This window comes from Ranitomeya imitator, chromosome 2 (assembly GCF_032444005.1).
Source record: "Ranitomeya imitator isolate aRanImi1 chromosome 2, aRanImi1.pri, whole genome shotgun sequence".
In the NCBI taxonomy this organism is placed as follows: Eukaryota; Metazoa; Chordata; class Amphibia; order Anura; family Dendrobatidae; genus Ranitomeya; species Ranitomeya imitator.
The window spans coordinates 54,451,876-54,469,302 of record NC_091283.1 but is presented as its reverse complement, the minus strand read 5'-3'; the positions used below and the strand labels follow the sequence as shown (position 1 = coordinate 54,469,302).

General features: G+C 43.6%; 1 protein-coding gene across 1 annotated transcript in view; it reads right to left on the bottom strand.

Moving 5' to 3' along the window:
• Positions 1–748: 748 nt before the first annotated feature.
• LOC138661820 (uncharacterized) overlaps positions 749–17,427 on the bottom strand; it is a 30,919-nt gene continuing 14,240 nt past the window's right edge. Inside the window, exons 2-6 of the mRNA XM_069746751.1 lie at positions 15,086–15,225; positions 10,464–10,594; positions 9,955–10,081; positions 4,364–4,477; positions 749–1,001 (exon numbers count right to left, since the gene is read on the bottom strand). Coding sequence (XP_069602852.1) covers positions 864–1,001; positions 4,364–4,477; positions 9,955–10,081; positions 10,464–10,594; positions 15,086–15,225 — 650 coding nt within the window. The 3' untranslated portion in view covers positions 749–863. The remainder of the gene's footprint in view (positions 1,002–4,363; positions 4,478–9,954; positions 10,082–10,463; positions 10,595–15,085; positions 15,226–17,427) is intronic.

Below are 17,427 nucleotides of genomic sequence, written 5' to 3'. Positions count from 1 at the left end.
ATGAAAGAAGGAATGGAAGAATGAAGGAATGGAGTAAGGAAAGAAGAAAGGAAAGAAAAAAAGAGAGAAAGGGAAGAAGGGAGGGAAGAAACAAATAAATGAGAGAGGAAGGAAAACTACACTTTTCCATACCACAGGTTTTCCATGCTGCATGTTCTAGAAAAAAATTGTATTTGTTAAAAGACTATATATATTTTTAAAATCATAGAAGTCTATGGGAAACAAGTCCACTTTTGGACATTTATGACAGCCGCCATGATGAATTGAGCTTTTCCTGGTAGATACTTTAAACTAGGCAATAAAAGAAGTACATATCCTATTAATACTGCATGTCACAAATGTCTGAGTTAAGAATAAGAGGAGAGGTGCAGGAACGAAAAAAATTACAATGCCACATTCAGAACAGCAGGGTTTACACCTGTTAAATAATAAATATTTTTGCTAAATGATGGGTCCTCCTTTGAAATTATCCAATCCTGACTCCCTGCACCATTAGGGAGCTCGTGCTCAAGGTTTCATACAGCTGCCATTGACGTTACTGCATACCTCTGTATAAAGTGAGCTCCCCCTAGTGGTGAGGAAAATGTTATTGTATAGGGATGCAGCTTAAAAAAATTGAAAATTAAACTTAAACCAATACTGCTGTATGTGAATGAGGACTAAATAATAATAATTATTATTATTGTTATTAATACATTAATTAAATAACATATAAAGCAGGAAAATATTAACATATATTTAAGGCAAATCACTCTTTAATCACTAGCTTTTATTGTAGAAAATATACTTTTCTGCGACATAAAAATTCTCAAATCTGCCACCAAATATTACCAAAACTTTAAATAGTAAGTCCAAGAGAATTATTACACAAGGAGACTGCGGTTAAATTCATAGGCGACCTTAAGTCGAGTCTTCCCGCTGGGCTGGGACCAGTGCTGGAAAAGGGACTGCAGGTGATGAGATGGGCTGAAACCAGTGACGTGGACTGACACCGAGGCCACCTGGGACACAGAGGGGAAAAACAGACAAAGTGCTGAATGTTCATCTTAAAGGGACGATCTGTAGTAGTGCTGATAGCTGAAAGATTTAAAGGGGACCGGCCACTGGTCATAAATATGATTTTATGGTATGTCAGGTGGTCAGAAGTCGGGCTCTCAGCTGTCCTACTATTTTGACAACTGTGGAGACTTCCTACTTTTTAGCTGCAAGATACCACTGTGTAGGGATAGATTGGTGGTGTGCAGCATGGAAACACAGCGGAGATTTCTGCTGCTAGCTTAACCCTTTCACCAGCTTGCGATTTTCTGTTTTTGCGCTTTAGTTGTCTCCTCCCCTTCTATCCAAAGCTATACCATTTTTTTTTCTGTCCACGTAGGCGCATGAAGGCTTGTTTTTTGAGGGATGAGTTGAATTTTGGAAAGACATTGTTGTTGATTTTACCATATAATGTAATGGAAAACAGGGGAAAAAAATCCAACTGCGGTGATATGGCAAAAGAAAGTGCAATTCCACTATTGTTTTTTTTTTGTTTTGTTTTTAGATCAGCTGTCATTTGTTTTTTTGTTTTTTAACCCATAGGAGCCCTTTAAATGGATATTCCCATCCTTAGAAGTCACTATGTACCCCAGGTAACCGGTTGTTACAGTGATGTTAACACTACCAAACACAAAACTACCCCTATAACATTACTCTTTATTGATTAAGTACGGATAATATCAACGGTGATAAAAATGATTTAAAAACATCTCAAACCAAAGGGACAGCCGCCGTGGAGCGGGGACGCCACATCGCAAATTAGGGTGCCAACCTCCGCTGATAGGAAGACCATCAGACCTTAGGGCCTGTTAGACATAGGGAAGGTATATTATTTTTCTCCTTTTTTTCATACTTTTTCCCGTCATGGGCCGTTGCTGAGATTCCCGGGCTGACAATCCCTCTTTGTTTTGGGATGTTTTTAAATAATTTTTATCACTGTTGGTATTATCCGTACTTAATTAATAAGTGGTAAAGTTATAGGGGTAGTTTTGTGTTTGGTAGTGTTGTTATTACACTTCCCTTTGTTATTTTGACAGATAGTTGGTTCAATTTGTTACAGTGATGTTGCCTTTCTTTCGGGGAAGGCGATATCATAATAAAAAAGGGGAGAAGGCAAGGAGGATTCCCTTTACTAGGTAAATCACTTACATTCAACACATTCTGAATCCAGGCCAGAAGAGGGAGTTCTGAACCCGGATTCAGGGGAGCTTTCCCCGGATATATGTATTCTGGTCTGGAGGAGGAGTTAGTGAGTTGTTGAGGAGAGTTGGAGAAGAGCAGAGAGTGGAGCCTTGCAGCCATGTGTGATCTGCAGCTCCAGGAACGGAAGATAACCTGAAGGGTTGGAATGTAGTGAGCATCTGAGGAAAGGAGCAAAGGAGAAGGAAAGGGGCTTAGAGGGGAACTGTAACCCCTCTGAGCCGAAGCGCAGGAACCAGGCACCGGGAGCCCGAGGCTGTGTTGTACTCCAAGTCACACGGCAGAACCGGAGGGCAAAGGACTTTATGTAATTTACCCGCACCCACACCTGAAGTTGAAGCAGTGCACAAAGAGCCCGGGTTGTGATAAAGACCCTATAAAAAGGCTCGCACTGCCCACCATACGGGTAACTGTCCCAGGACAGGAGAGAGAAGACCTTGAAAGGGAGCCACAGGCAGTAGGGACCTCGCATACGAGCGTGAGCAGGAAGGCGTACGGACCTCCCCTGGGAGAGGGATCCACCATTGCCTCCAGGCCGGCCGGACCACATCACCACCTGTTGCTGGTTCCCTGGACTGTGGCCTGATTCAACCGGTAAACCAGGTAAAGACTTTACAACCCTGTGTCCTCCATTTATTTGCTGGCGTCACACCATCCCTGCCCAGCACACTGGGAGCCCTGGGGACCCAGCTTCACCTGTGGGAAGCAACACCATCTTTGCTGCCATACCATCACCCCCAGAGGACCCCTTTAAGCAGCGTCGGTCACCCCTGACTGAGTACCACAGGTAGCGTCACAAACTTTTATTTCTTTACAACTCCCTTTAAAAACTATCCCTTTTACTTAAGCGCCCAGGGCCACAGATCGGATCGCTGCCACCGTGACCACCCCTTTAACGATAAACAAACGAAGAGAAAAGACACTGCTACAAAATGCACACCACCCAATATCTAAACATACAAAACAAAACACTTTATTGGCATAAACAATAAAAACAATTAAAATCACTACGCCACTGCGGACCACCTGGATACATTACATATGTATATATACAAACAATTTATACAGCCTGTCAATATGCCTGTAGGATATATAAAGACGTATATAATGATACCATCCTACCTAGAGGCTCATGGGGCATCTAAGGGCAAACATATAAATTATAACCCACAGAACCCAAAGATGGAATAGGCCAAATAGCCACAAAAACCACCCAGATATAATGGGACATGAGTCTGAATCATAAAGGCATGATACCCATGGTAAAACACAGACCAACCTATAAACTGACAAGCTGAAGTATCCAGGGGACCGGGTGGACCATAGCCCCATGCGTATCGCCTCCCGAATGGCACTTCCCCTGACGAAGCCTCATTCGGGAGGCGATACGCATGGGGCTATGGTCCACCCGGCCCCCTGGATACTTCAGCTTGTCAGTTTATAGGTTGGTCTGTGTTTTACCATGAGTATTATGCCTTTATGATTCAGACTCATGTCCCATTATATCTGGGTGGTTTTTTGGCTATTTGGCCTATTCCATCTTTGGGTTCTGTGGGTTATCATTTATATGTTTGCCCTTAGATGCCCCATGAGCCGCTAGGTAGGATGGTATCATTATATACGTCTTTATATATCCTACGGGCATATTGACAGGCTGTATAAATTGTTTGTATATATACATATGTAATGTATCCAGGTGGTCCGCAGTGGCGTAGTGATTTTAATTGTTTTTATTGTTTATGCCAATAAAGTGTTTTGTATTGTATGATTAGATATTGGGTGGTGTGCATTTTGTAGCAGTATCTTTTCTCTTCGTTTGTTTATGCTACTATGCTGCTGCTTGCACCCCCTGTTTATATATGATTTCTATGGCTGTGTGCCTGTTTTCTTGGTATTCACCCCTTTAACGATGACCGGACCCCGTATCGAGTATCCCCAGGTCCTGGCGGGCGACTCAGCTACCTATCAGTAGGACCGGTGAGAACTTCCTCATGATTAGGTGTCTCACTGATCCCAAGAACAAGACTGCAGAGCCTCATCTGAGTGCGGCAATGGCCAGACAAGCACAGCAGCGCTCCATGCCACATGCACTGCGGACTGTTTGAAATGAATTTCGGTGTCCTCTGACCTTCATAAGTTTCAGCTCCGGGTCTCTTGCTAACCCTGTGCTCATCTTGTGGTGCTGTGGCCTTTGTTTAGGGACTGGGGAAGACGCAGAAAACTTGCTTCTGTGAGGTGGACCCTGTGGAAGAGAAAAAAAGAAAAAAGCGACAATTCCTAATATCAGAATACGAGCTGGAGTGATGTCACCATTACATTTACACTGATTCCACCATTTCCCGTTAAATTCAAAGACTGCATTCATATAGGTGCGGTTTTATACAGGGATCCCTACCTGACACCCCAGCAAACAGCTGATGTTGCAGAGAAAAGCCACGACCAGCCAGACATGTCATGGGGGTCCTTCTGATGGATAGCCGTCCTTGTAAAGACATCTCTGGTCCTCCAGAATGGGAGGCACTCTGTTGTTGTCCATATGGTGGGGTCTCTTTGTTGGGAACACGTGCAAGGACATATGAACGCAAACCCCTTCAAGCCATTTAAGATGGACATATCATGGGTCACGGTGTATGGAGCAGGTTCAGGAGCTGAGCCAGTACCAGCCATTCACATTTTCAGTGTACTGCCTGTGTGTATGTCAACGTGCATGGCTTAATCTTTATACCGCCACTATCAATCACTGTCAGCAGCATTTAAGTTCCACGATTCTGCCAGGGAACAACAATGTGATCACAAAATTCAGATTTTTTTTTTAGCCTGCAGAAGGCCCCCGTGACTGCTATGGTGGTACATTGTTGAAGCCCAGCCAGAGGATGGGCTTCATAGGAGAACGTGATTAGTACTATATGTTACTGTGGCATTTCAGCATAAAGTACAAGTGATCAAATCATAGAAAGTTCTAGTCCCCTATTTACCCCAGATAAAAATAAAGACATGTAAAAAATAAAAAAATTCATCTTTAGTACCACTAAGCCCAGCCTATGAAATTATCAAATTGTTTAACCTATAAAGTACACTACCATTCAAAAGTTTAGGATCAATTAGAAATGTCCATATTTTTGAAAGAAAAGCACAGTTTTTTTTCCCAATGAAGCTAGCATTAAATGATTCAGAAATACACTCTATACATTGTTAATGTGGTAAATGACTATTCTAGCTGCAGACGTCTGGTTTGTAATGCAATATCTTCATAGGTGTATAGAGTCCCATTTCCAACAACCATCACTTCAGTGTTCTTATGGTACTTTGTGTTTGCTAACTTTGTAAGAAGGCTAATGGATGGTTAGAATACCATTGAAAACCCTTGGGCAAGTATGTTAGCACAGCTGAAAACAGTTTGGCTGATTAGAGAACCGATAAACCTGACTTTCATTTGAGCTAGTTGAGCATCTGGAGCATTAGATTTGTTGGTTCCATTAAACTCTCAAAATGGCCAGAAAAAAAAACTTTCATGTGAAACTCGACAGTCTATTCGTGTTCTTAGAAATGAAGGCTATACCATGCGAGAAATTGCCAAGAAACTGAAGATTTCCTACAACGGTGTGTTCTACTCCCTTCAGAGGAGAGCACAAACAGGCTCTAACCAGAGTAAAAAGAGAAGTGGGAGGCCTTGCTGCACAACTGAGCAACAAGACAAGTACACTAGAGTCTGTAGTTTGAGAAATCGACGCCTCACAGGTCCTCATGCCAGTGTCAACATCTACAATTTAGAGGCAACTCCGGGATGCTGGCCTTCAGGGCAGAGTGGCAAAGAAAAAGCCATATCTGAGACTGGCGAATAAAAGGAAAAGATTAATATGGGCAAAAGAACACAGACATTGGACAGAGGAAGATTGGAAAAAAGTGTTATGGACAGACGAATCCAAGTATGAGGCGTTTGGATCACACAGAAGAACATTTGTGAGACGCAGAACAACTGAAAAGATGCAGGAAGAGTGCATGACGCCATCTGTCAAGCATGGTGGAGGTAATGTGATGGTCTGGGGTTGCTTTGGTGCTGGTAAAGTGGGAGATTTGTACAAGGTAAAAGGGATTTTAAATAAGGAAGGCTATCACTCCATTTTGCTTTTTCAGCGCTTGGTTGGAGTCAATTTCATCCTACCACAGGACAACGACCCAAACCACATCCCCAAATTATGCAAGAGCTATTTAGGGAAGACGCAGGCAGCTGGTATTCTATCTGTAATGGAGTGGCCAGCGCAGTCACCAGATCTCAACCTGCTGTTGTGGGAGCAGCTATGATATGCAAAAAGTGCCCATCAAGCCAAACCAACTTGTGGGAGGGGCTTCTGGAAGCATGGAGTGAAATTTCTCCAGATTACCTCAGCAAATTAACTGCTAGAATGCCAAAGGTCTGCAATGCTGGAATTGCTGCAAAGGGAGCATTCTTTGACGAAAGCAAAGTTTGAAGGAGAAAATTATTATTTCAAATAAAAATCTTTTTTTCGAACCTTGTCAGTGTCTGGACGACTAGATTTTCAATTAATTTGGCAACTCATTTGATTAATAAAAGTATGTGTTTTCATGGCAAGCACAAAATTGTCTGGTGACCCTAAACTTTGGAACGGTAGTGTAAATATTGTAAACTAGATGGTGGCCCGATTCTAACGCATCGGGTATTCTAGAATATGCATGTCCACATAGTATATTGCACAGCCCACGTAGTATATTGCCCAGCCACGTAGTATATTGCCCAGTCACGTAGTATATTGCCCAGCCACGTAGTATATTGCCCAGTCACGTAGTATATTGCCCAGTCACGTAGTATATTGCCCAGTCACGTACTATATTGCGCAGCCACGTACTATATTGCCCAGTCACGTACTATATTGCGCAGCCACGTCGTATATTGCCCAGTGACGTAGTATATTGCCCAGTCATGTACTATATTGCCCAGCCACATAGTATATTGCCCAGTCACGTAGTATATTGCCCAGCCACATAGTATATTGCCCAGTCACGTACTATATTGCCCAGTCATGTACTATATTGCCCAGCCACATAGTATATTGCCCAGCCACGTAGTATATTGCCCAGCCATGTAGTATATTGCCCAGTCACATAGTATATTGCCCAGCCACGTAGTATATTGCCCAGCCACGTAGTATATTGCCCAGTCACGTAGTATATTGCCCAGTCACGTAGTATATTGCCCAGTCACGTAGTATATTGCCCAGTCACGTAGTATATTGCCCAGTCACGTAGTATATTGCACAGCCCGCGTAGTATATTGCACAGCCTGGGTAGTATATTGCCCAGCCACGTAGTATATTGCCCAGCCACGTAGTATATTGCCCAGTTACGTAGTATATTGCACAGCCAGCGTAGTATATTGCCCAGCGCACGTAGTATATTGCACAGCCCGCATAGTATATTGCACAGCCCACGTAGTATATTGCACAGCCTGCGTAGCATATTGCACAGCCCGCGTAGTATATTGCCCAGCCCCCGTAGTATATTGCACAGCCCACGTAGCATATTGCCCAGCCCGCGTAGCATATTGCCCAGCCCGCGTAGTATATTGCACAGCCCACGTAGTATATTGCACAGCCCGCGTAGCATATTGCCCAGTTACGTACTATATTGCCCAGTCATGTACTATATTGCCCAGTCATGTACTATATTGCCCAGCCACATAGTATATTGCCCAGCCACGTAGTATATTGCCCAGCCATGTAGTATATTGCCCAGTCACATAGTATATTGCCCAGCCACGTAGTATATTGCCCAGCCACGTAGTATATTGCCCAGTCACGTAGTATATTGCCCAGTCACGTAGTATATTGCCCAGTCACGTAGTATATTGCCCAGTCACGTAGTATATTGCACAGCCCGCGTAGTATATTGCACAGCCTGGGTAGTATATTGCCCAGCCACGTAGTATATTGCCCAGCCACGTAGTATATTGCCCAGTCACGTAGTATATTGCACAGCCCGCGTAGTATATTGCCCAGCGCACGTAGTATATTGCACAGCCCGCATAGTATATTGCCCAGCCCCCGTAGTATATTGCACAGCCCACGTAGCATATTGCCCAGCCCGCGTAGCATATTGCCCAGCCCGCGTAGTATATTGCACAGCCCGCGTAGTATATTGCACAGCCCGCGTAGTATATTGCACAGCCCGCGTAGTATATAGCAATGTGGGCATCATATCGCCGTTAAAAAAAGAATTAAAATCAAAAATAGTTATATACTCACCCTCCGTGGATCCAGGAAGCGTTTACCGACACTCCTCGCGCACTCCGGTCTCAAGAGTGCATTGCGGTCTCGCGAGATGATGACATAGTGGTCTCGCGAGACCGCTACGTCATCATCTCGCGAGATTGCAATGCATGGACCGGCTCCCGGAGTGTCGCGAGGAGCGGGAAAGGCGCCGGAAAGTGAGCATATGACTTGATTTTTATTTTTTTTATTATTTTTAACATTAGATCTTTTTACTATTGATGCTGCATAGTCATAGTAAAAAAGTTGGTCACACAGGGTTAATAGCAGCGTTAATGGAGTGCGTTACACCGCGGCATAACGCGGTCCATTAGCGCTGCTATTAACCCTATGTGAGCGCTGACTGGAGGGGAGTATGGAGCGGGGAGGAAGGAGTGGCCATGTTGCCGCCGGACTGCGCCCGTCGCTGATTGGTCGTGGCAATGGTCGTGGGCGTTTTGCCACGACCAATCAGCGACTTGTATTTCCATGACAGACAGAGGCCGCGACCAATGAATATCCGTGGCAGAAAGAAAGACAGACAGACAGACGGAAGTGACCCTTAGACAATTATATATTAAATATATATATATATATATATATTAAATTATATAGTAGATAAAAAAATAATTGTCACTTTTGAATCTCCATCTCTGCCACAAAAAATGCAATAAAAAGTGATTAAAGTTTCATATGTAACCCAAAATGGTATTTAAACAAAAACCAGCTCCGTACACAAAAGACAAATCTTCACACAACTCCATATTTAGAATTGAGAGTCCTCAGTGGTTGATACCTTTTAATGGCTAACTGAAAAGATGGTAACAAATTGCAAGCTTTCGAGGCTACATACGTCTCTTCATCAGGCAAAGACTAAAACAAATTCTGAAGAATCACATATTTATGCACAACACAGTATAGACAAAAAAAAAAAACATGGATAAGACAGGTGACATGAAGCAGAATTACCATGGGTGATAAACAGTTACGTCCATAAATATTGGGCCAATTCTTAGATAAGGATTGTTTTATTGTCCTGTGATTAGGGACTCTGTTGTGATGACCCTTCATGGTCTGAGGGGCAAGTTCCTTAGTTGATGTAAACAGAAGTGATCAAGTCTGGGTACAGTTCACATTGAGCAGCCTGCAGCTTCCAGATGTTATTCTGCAGCTCCAACACACAGACTGCTCAGCTTTCCTAGCTGACCCATGCATTCTCCATTCATAGAGAGACCCTGGCATGTCTATCGCAGCTACAGCTCACATTTTGGCTGGTCACTCACAGCAGCACACTCGACTCTATTCCATCCAGCAGACTGACACACCTCTAGTGAACACAGGCCCTTGTTCTTAGATTAAGCTAGCCAAGTACATCTAATTAAGAGCGGCAGTGCTAGGATTTAACCCTGTCCTACCTGACTTTCCTACAATATACTGTATATAATCGCAAACTAACCTTATCGTTAGGGTTGATGTGGAGACATGAGAGGTAGCCGCTGTGTAGCAGGGATCCTTTCCACTTATACAGAGCATCAGGGTCTCTTGTGTGTTCACATGAGGAGCGCTGTAGATAGTCTATGGATCTGCAGTCATAAACCAAAATAATAGAGGGGTCATAAATTAAGCAGGATGCATATAAAAGAGAGAACTCAGAGATGCGTTCACACCACTCCAAACCCGGTGTCGGAAAAGGCCGGACAACTTTTAGGACTTTTAGAGGACGCTATCAGCATAGACCCCATAACGACCACAGAAACGGCATCTTGGCTGTGTATAGTTGCAATGAAAATTATCCGATCCTCCATTGACAATTTATTATTATTTGCAAAATTTACAATTTATCTGCTGCTTATAATAAACCAAAAGAAACAAGAACAATATAAAGAGCTCAACACGAGGAGTGTCCTGGAAGCTAACGAGCAGCTCGGTATAACCGGCGTCCTACTCTCCAGATACAGATCCTACCTTCCACGTGTCTGTTCGTGACTCGGAGGATCAACATCGTGTAATAATGATTCCAGAGGCTGAATTTCTTCTTCTACAAGTGGATGTGACACTGGAGGAAAGCAGTTTTCAAATACGTGTTCTACACTGTTCTGAAGGATGGAAAATACAGGAAAATACAAAATTAATAATGATGCACTATATGAGGTTCAAAAACTGTGCCTTTAAAGGGGTTGTATGAAATTAGAAAAAAATGCCAATTTTCTCCTTAAAGGGAATCTTTCACAATGTTTTTGCTCTGAGAACAGAAAGAAGAAAAAGACCCTGATTCCAGCAATGTATCACTTAGCTTACTGGGTGCAGCAGTGGTGATACAGTCAGGGTATGTGCACACGTCAGGATTTCTTGCAGAAATTTTCCTGACAAAAAACGGACATATCTGCCAGAAATCCGCATTTGTTTTTACAGCGATTTTGACGCATTTTTGGTGCGTTTTTTGTGCGTTTTTCCCAAATGCATAGAATTGCGGGAAAAACGCAGAAAATCCGCAAAAATAATGAACATGCTCATTTTTTTACCGCGATGTGTTTTTTTCGCGGATCCATGTGCACAAAACATCCAGAATGCCTTCTAAATGATAGAATGCATAATGTATGCATTTTTAATGAGTTTTTATAGCGTTTTTAGCGCGAAAAAACCTGAACGTGTGCACATGGCCTCAGAGTTTTTAAATGTAGCATGTAGCAGAGCTCAGTAAGCTGCTCCTGCCCTCACCGTTGATTAGCAGCGTTCTATGCACATTGTATATTCACAGTAAGCTGCTAATCAGTGCTGTTGGCTTGGCTGGACCAGGACTCACTTGAGCACCAGTCCAGGCAGTGATAGTCTCCTGCTGATAGAACACTGATTGTGTTGAAACAACATCACACAGCCTAATAAGTGACACATCCCTGAAATCAGTGTCTCAGCCTGCACCTCATACTGCCTTCAGATTACATAGCAAAAAAAAACTGCAGACGGATTCCCTTTAAACAAAGCCAATCATGTCCAAAGGCTTTGTGAGACTACAGCTGCAATTCCAAATCAAGTTCATGGACAAGAGCGGTGATGTTTCAGGAGAAGTAAACGTTGGCCCCAAGATATAATGTAGACAGAGGAACATAATCAGTGGGATTCCATCAGATCAAAAGTCTATCTAACATTTAAACCTTTTTCATATTTCATAAAGTGATAGCTTATTACTAGGATGTGACATCATTTTTGATTAATGGGAAACTGACCTCTGAGACCTTCAGAAAACAAGAAGGGTTTGCATCCCCGATTAATTGTAAATGACCTATTTATGTTATATGCATAAAACAAAATTAGTAATGTTTTATTTATATTTTATATCACAAGTTATAATAAAAAAAATATCACCACTAGAGACTAATGCAAGACTCTGTGGACATTAGCAGCATCAGACTGACTCAGACCCTATATTTTGTATAGCAGCCTTCTGAGAATGTTTTGATTACGGAAAAGGTCAATGTGAAGAGAGGGGGAGAAGGTGAGCTGTGATATCACCTATTGTGAATGGTGGATCCTGTGTTATCTACTGTATACAGAGGTGTTATCAGTCATTGTACAGGAGGAGGAGAAGGTGAGCTGTAATATCACCTATTGTGAATGGTGGATCCTGTGTTATCTACTGTATATAGAGGTGTTATCAGTCATTGTACAGGAGGAGGAGGTGAGCTGTGACATTTATTGTGAATGATTGATCCTGTATTATCTGCTGTGTTATCTGCTGGGTTCTGACTCCTCTCCTGAGCCTTGCTTATGGGTGATCTCACCATTATTTCGATGGTGCATTGACAGTTATAATTGCTTATGATGCATAATCCATCTTATGCTTTGCCTTATTTTAGGCTTGTAGGGGAATCTGCCAGTGGGCCCCTGTGTAGATCTGGGGCCCCAACCCCACTGTATGCGCTTTACTTGGCATAATTCACTTGATTCACTCTGTATAGAAAAAAGCAGCATCTCATCATTCATAAACCTACCTAGTTTATTACTATATAGAGATATAGGTAAATTTGTGAACAAGGGTAGTGTAACATTTGTATGCATGTGAAAAGTGGGCCCCCAAAGTTAATGTTACTGGTAGGCCCTTGGCACCCCAGTCTGACACTGGCAGTTGGAACAGGTCTTTGACTCTCTACATGACATGGGTGTAGGTCTTTGACTCTCTACAGGATGTGGGGGCAGGTCTTTGACTGTCTACAGGATGTGGGGGCAGGTCTATGATGCTCTAAAGAACATGGGGGCATTTGACTCCCTACAGGACATGGGGAAAGGTCTTTCACTCTCTACAGGACGTGGGTGCAGAGCTTTCACTCTACAGGATGGGGGGTAGGTTTTTGACTCTCTACAGGACGTGGGGGAATGTCTGACTCTCTCCATAAGGGGGCAGGTCGTTCACTCTCTGCAGGACGTGGGGGCAGGTCTTTGACTCTTTACAGGAAGTGGGGGCAGGTATTTGACTCCTATAGGACGTGGAGGCAGGTCTTTCACTCTCTACAGGATGTGGGGATAAGGCTTTGACTCTACAGGACGTGGGGGCAGGTCTTTGACTCTACAGGATGTGCAGGCAGGGCTTTCACTATACAGGATGTGGGGCAGGTCTTTGACTCTCTACAGGACGTGGGGGCAGGTTTTTCACTCTCTACAGGAAGTGGGAGCAGCTCTTTGACTCTACAGAATGTGGAGGCAGGGCTTTGACTCTCTACAGGATGTGGGTGCAGATCTTTGACTCTCTATAGGATGTGGGGGAAGGTTTTTGACTCTCTCCATGTAGGGGCCGGTCGGTCACTCTCTACAGGATATGGGAGCAGGTCTTTGACTCTACAGGATGTGGGGGGAAGGTCTTTGACTCTCTCCATGTGGGGGCAGGTTGTTCACTCTACAGGATATGGGGGCAGGTCTTTGACTCTCTACAGGATGTGGGGGCAGGGCTTTCACTCTACAGGATGTGGGGGCAGGTCTTTGACTTTCTATAGGATGTGGGGGAACGTTTTTGACACTCCATGTGGGGACCACTCTCTACAGGTTATGGAGGCAGGTCTTTGACTCTCTACATGACATGGAAGGAAGGTCTTTGTTTCTCTCCATGTGGGGGCAAGTTATTCACTCTCTACAGGAAGTGGGATCAGGTCTTTGACTCTCTACAAAATGTGGGGGCAGGTATTTGACTCTACAGGATGATGGGACCTTTTTTTTCCTCTACAGCATGTGGGTGCAGGTCTTTGACTCTCTAAAGGCTGTGGGGGCAGGTGTTTGACTCTCTACAGGATGTGAGGGCAGGTCTTTGACTCTACAGGATGTGGGGGCAGTGCTTTGATTCTCTACAGAATGTGGAGGGAGGTCTTTGCCTCTCTACAGGATGTGGGGGGATGTCTTTGACTATCTCCAAGTGGGGGCAGGTTGTTCACTCTCTACAGGATGTGGGGGCAGGTCTTTGACTGTCTATAGGATGTGAGGGAAGGTTATTGACTCTCTCCATGTGGGAACAGGTCAGTCACTCTCTACAGGATATGGGGGCAGGTCTTTGACTCTCTACAGGACATGGAGGGAAGGTCTTTGACTCTCTCCATGTGGGGGCAGGTTGTTCACTCTCTACAGGTGGGGGCATGTCTTTAACTCTCCACAGGATGTGGGGGCAGGTCTTTGACTCTCTACAGGACATGGGGGAAGGTATTTGACTCTCCCCATGTGGGGGCAGGTTGTTCATTCTCTACAGAATGTGGGGGCAGGGCTTTGACTCTCTACAGGATGTGAGGGCAGGTCTTTGACTCTCTACAGTACATGAGGGCAGGTCTTTGACTCTCTACAGGATGTGGGGGCAGGTTTTTGACTCTCTACAGGACATGGGGGAAGGTCTTTGACTCTCCCCATGTGTGGGCAGGTTGTTCATTCTCTACAGGATGTGGGGGCAGGGCTTTGACTCTCTACAGGATGTGAGGGCAGGTCTTTGACTCTCTACAGTACGTGAGGGCAGGTCTTTGACTCTCTACAGGATGTGGGGGCAGGTCTTTGACTCTCTACAGGATGTAGGGGCAGTGCTTTGATTCTCTACAGGACGAGGGTGCAGGTTTTTTACTTTGTACAGGATATGGGGGCAGCTTTTTTGTTTGTTTTTTTTGCTCCTATTTTTTTGTCAAGCTGGATACAGACATAATAGCTGGTGGACTTTCAGTTCTGGGCAGGCAATACATGCTGGAAAGGGAAGGTAAGGAAGTGTCACCACCTATAGTGCTGGTAGAATGCCGATGAGGAAACAGCATCCACTCCAAAACAGTGGCTGGTAAGTTACAGAGCAGAAGAACTGTGACAATTCCTGCACATTTTAGACTGGTATAGCCACCAAAAGCAGGTTTACCCTGTAGGAGGATGAGTGTAGTAGGGCCGTGCATTTCTAAAGACATGTCAGGGAACTATGTAATGTAAAGAACGATGTATGTGACAATGACAAGTTAAGGGTCACATGTTATGGCCGTCCACTTTTTCCCATACATTCCCTGCCCCCAATGGGTCCCTAACTAGGCCAAACTATAAAACAGTAGATCAGGGTGTTATTGATTTTGACTCAATTCCAGGCTTACTTTGTCTGTAGACTGCTCTCTTGTGCACAACGTTGTGCTGTCTTCACACCACCAGCGCCCGTCGTGCTGTATCGTGTGTCCCTCCTCATCGCCTGACTGTGGCTCCTCGTTTTCTGCATCTCTGAAGGCCACCCAGGTGTCTATGAACAGGGAAAAAGCTGATTAATTCCCAGCATTGTTGCACATATTCTATTTCAGGAAAGTAGAGCAATGCAATTCATATTAACGGGGAAGTCGACAGGCATCTAAGCTCTATGGGAGTCTTAAAGGGAGAAAACCCAGCAATGCTCTTTTTCCTCCTCCCAACGACACCAGCAAACAGCTGGTATTGCCAGAGAGGTCTCGGACAGCCAGTCAATTACAGGGAAGTGGCCCCGGAAGGGGAAAATTAGGTATAACATGGCAGCCATTGAGATAATAGGATGTTTTTATAACACGAGAATGACTCAAGTCTGATTTGGGCCATCAATCAGAAATTAACGACCTACCAAAAGGGTATTCCAGCAATATAAAAGTCCCAAACAACCCCTTTAAATATATTGTAAAGATGCTACATTTTCAAAATGAACCATTTTGACTTCACAATGTCTTTTCGCAATTTGCTCAAATGAATCTAAATTCATAAAATGAAGCAAATTTGCATATAATCTCGATCTGTATACAGCTCCTACGCTGACTTACCTATCTGCATGGTTACAGACTACAAACTCTTCTATGTTTGCTTGTAGTCTGTCGCCATGGCGACACAAAGTTCATACCAGAATTGTACACAAGATAATTATGACAAATCAATATTTTTACGGACACATATGAAACCCGAGCCGAACGACAGTATATAAAGAATATAAATGTTCTATAGCTATAGTTCAATATTACGATAAGAACTAATCAGTGGGATACCACAAGCTGTAAAATGAGGATTATTACAATGACCTGGTCCAGTACGAGACACTTTTTTTCCCAGCTGGGATAGGAAAAAAAAAGTCCTCTATTTTCATGGTCTGCCAAGAGGTTTTCATATAAGTCAGGAAAATAGCGGTCTATTGGGAGCGCTGTGAGGGCAGCGAGGGAGTTAAAAAGGGAAACAGGATTCAACGCAGCTCCAGCCGTGCACCTTCTAGAAGGAGCGAATAAAACGTGAAAAAACAAGCACGGTCACAGGAGCGCTGTAATGAAGCCAGGGCAAGAATATTGGTGTAAACCACAACGCGTTTCGACAGTACCCCGTCTTCATCAGGTGGAAGTTTATTGTGAGTGGACAGGAAGGGGTATCAAAAGGCAGTACAACCAATTAAAAGTAACATTCAATCAAACAAGTCACATGATAAAACACGTGGTAAAACAACAACAAGACCAAATGCCTACATTAAAAGAGTTAAAATCATCATAATACACAAATAAAACACATGTCATGTAAAATAAATGATAAAAAAATATAAAAAGAAGGGGTTACCTAATAACCTTCTCAATAATGAGATTTTGCCCAATTTGAAAATCCAGAAGCTTTCCCTTTTAATAAGACTACCATAACGGTCAGACACATTATCCGGAATAAAATCTATGATAGTTAATTTAAGAGATTCCATGTTTTTTGGGTGTGTAGTTAAAAAATGCTTCGACAGACTATGCAAGAAACCATTGCGAATATTTTGACGAAGTTTATTCAATCTTGCATGCATAGTCCGTATGGTGCGGCCCACGTACTGAAGACCGCAACCGCGTTCAATCAGATAAACTACAAACATGGACTGTCAGTTAACATGATACTTAATTTTATAGCTTGCATTGGTGGTGTTGGATTTAAATTCTGTAGACCCATTTTGGATGGATCTGCAGCACAGGCATTTAGCTGTCCTGCAGGAAAAGCACCCAGGATTCTGAACCAGCTGAACCGTGGAAAAAACGTGGGGACTTCTACAGGTATTGCTGGGTGCAACCGGGTTACGGAGTGTACGACTCCTTCTGAAGATTGTTCTGGGATGAGCAGGGATGCGGCCACAAAGGATGGGCTCCCCTTTCAATATGAACCAGTATTTCTTTAGAAGTTTCTGAATCGTCGTATGAGATTGGTTAAAGGTTGTAACGACTCCATTTAGAGACTTCACAAATAGAAGACTTATTACCCTTATTGCTCTTAATCTTGCGTATGCACTCCTGCTGGGACAATGTTTCTGTTTTTAGAAAAGCATCATGAACTAATTTCTTGGGGTAACCTTTAGTGCGAAAACGTTGTTTTAAAACCTTTGCTTCGTCATGGAAATCCACATCCCTTGTGCAGTTTTTCCTGATGCGCCAATATTGCCCATAAGGGATGTTCAGGATCCATTTGGGGAGGTGTCCAC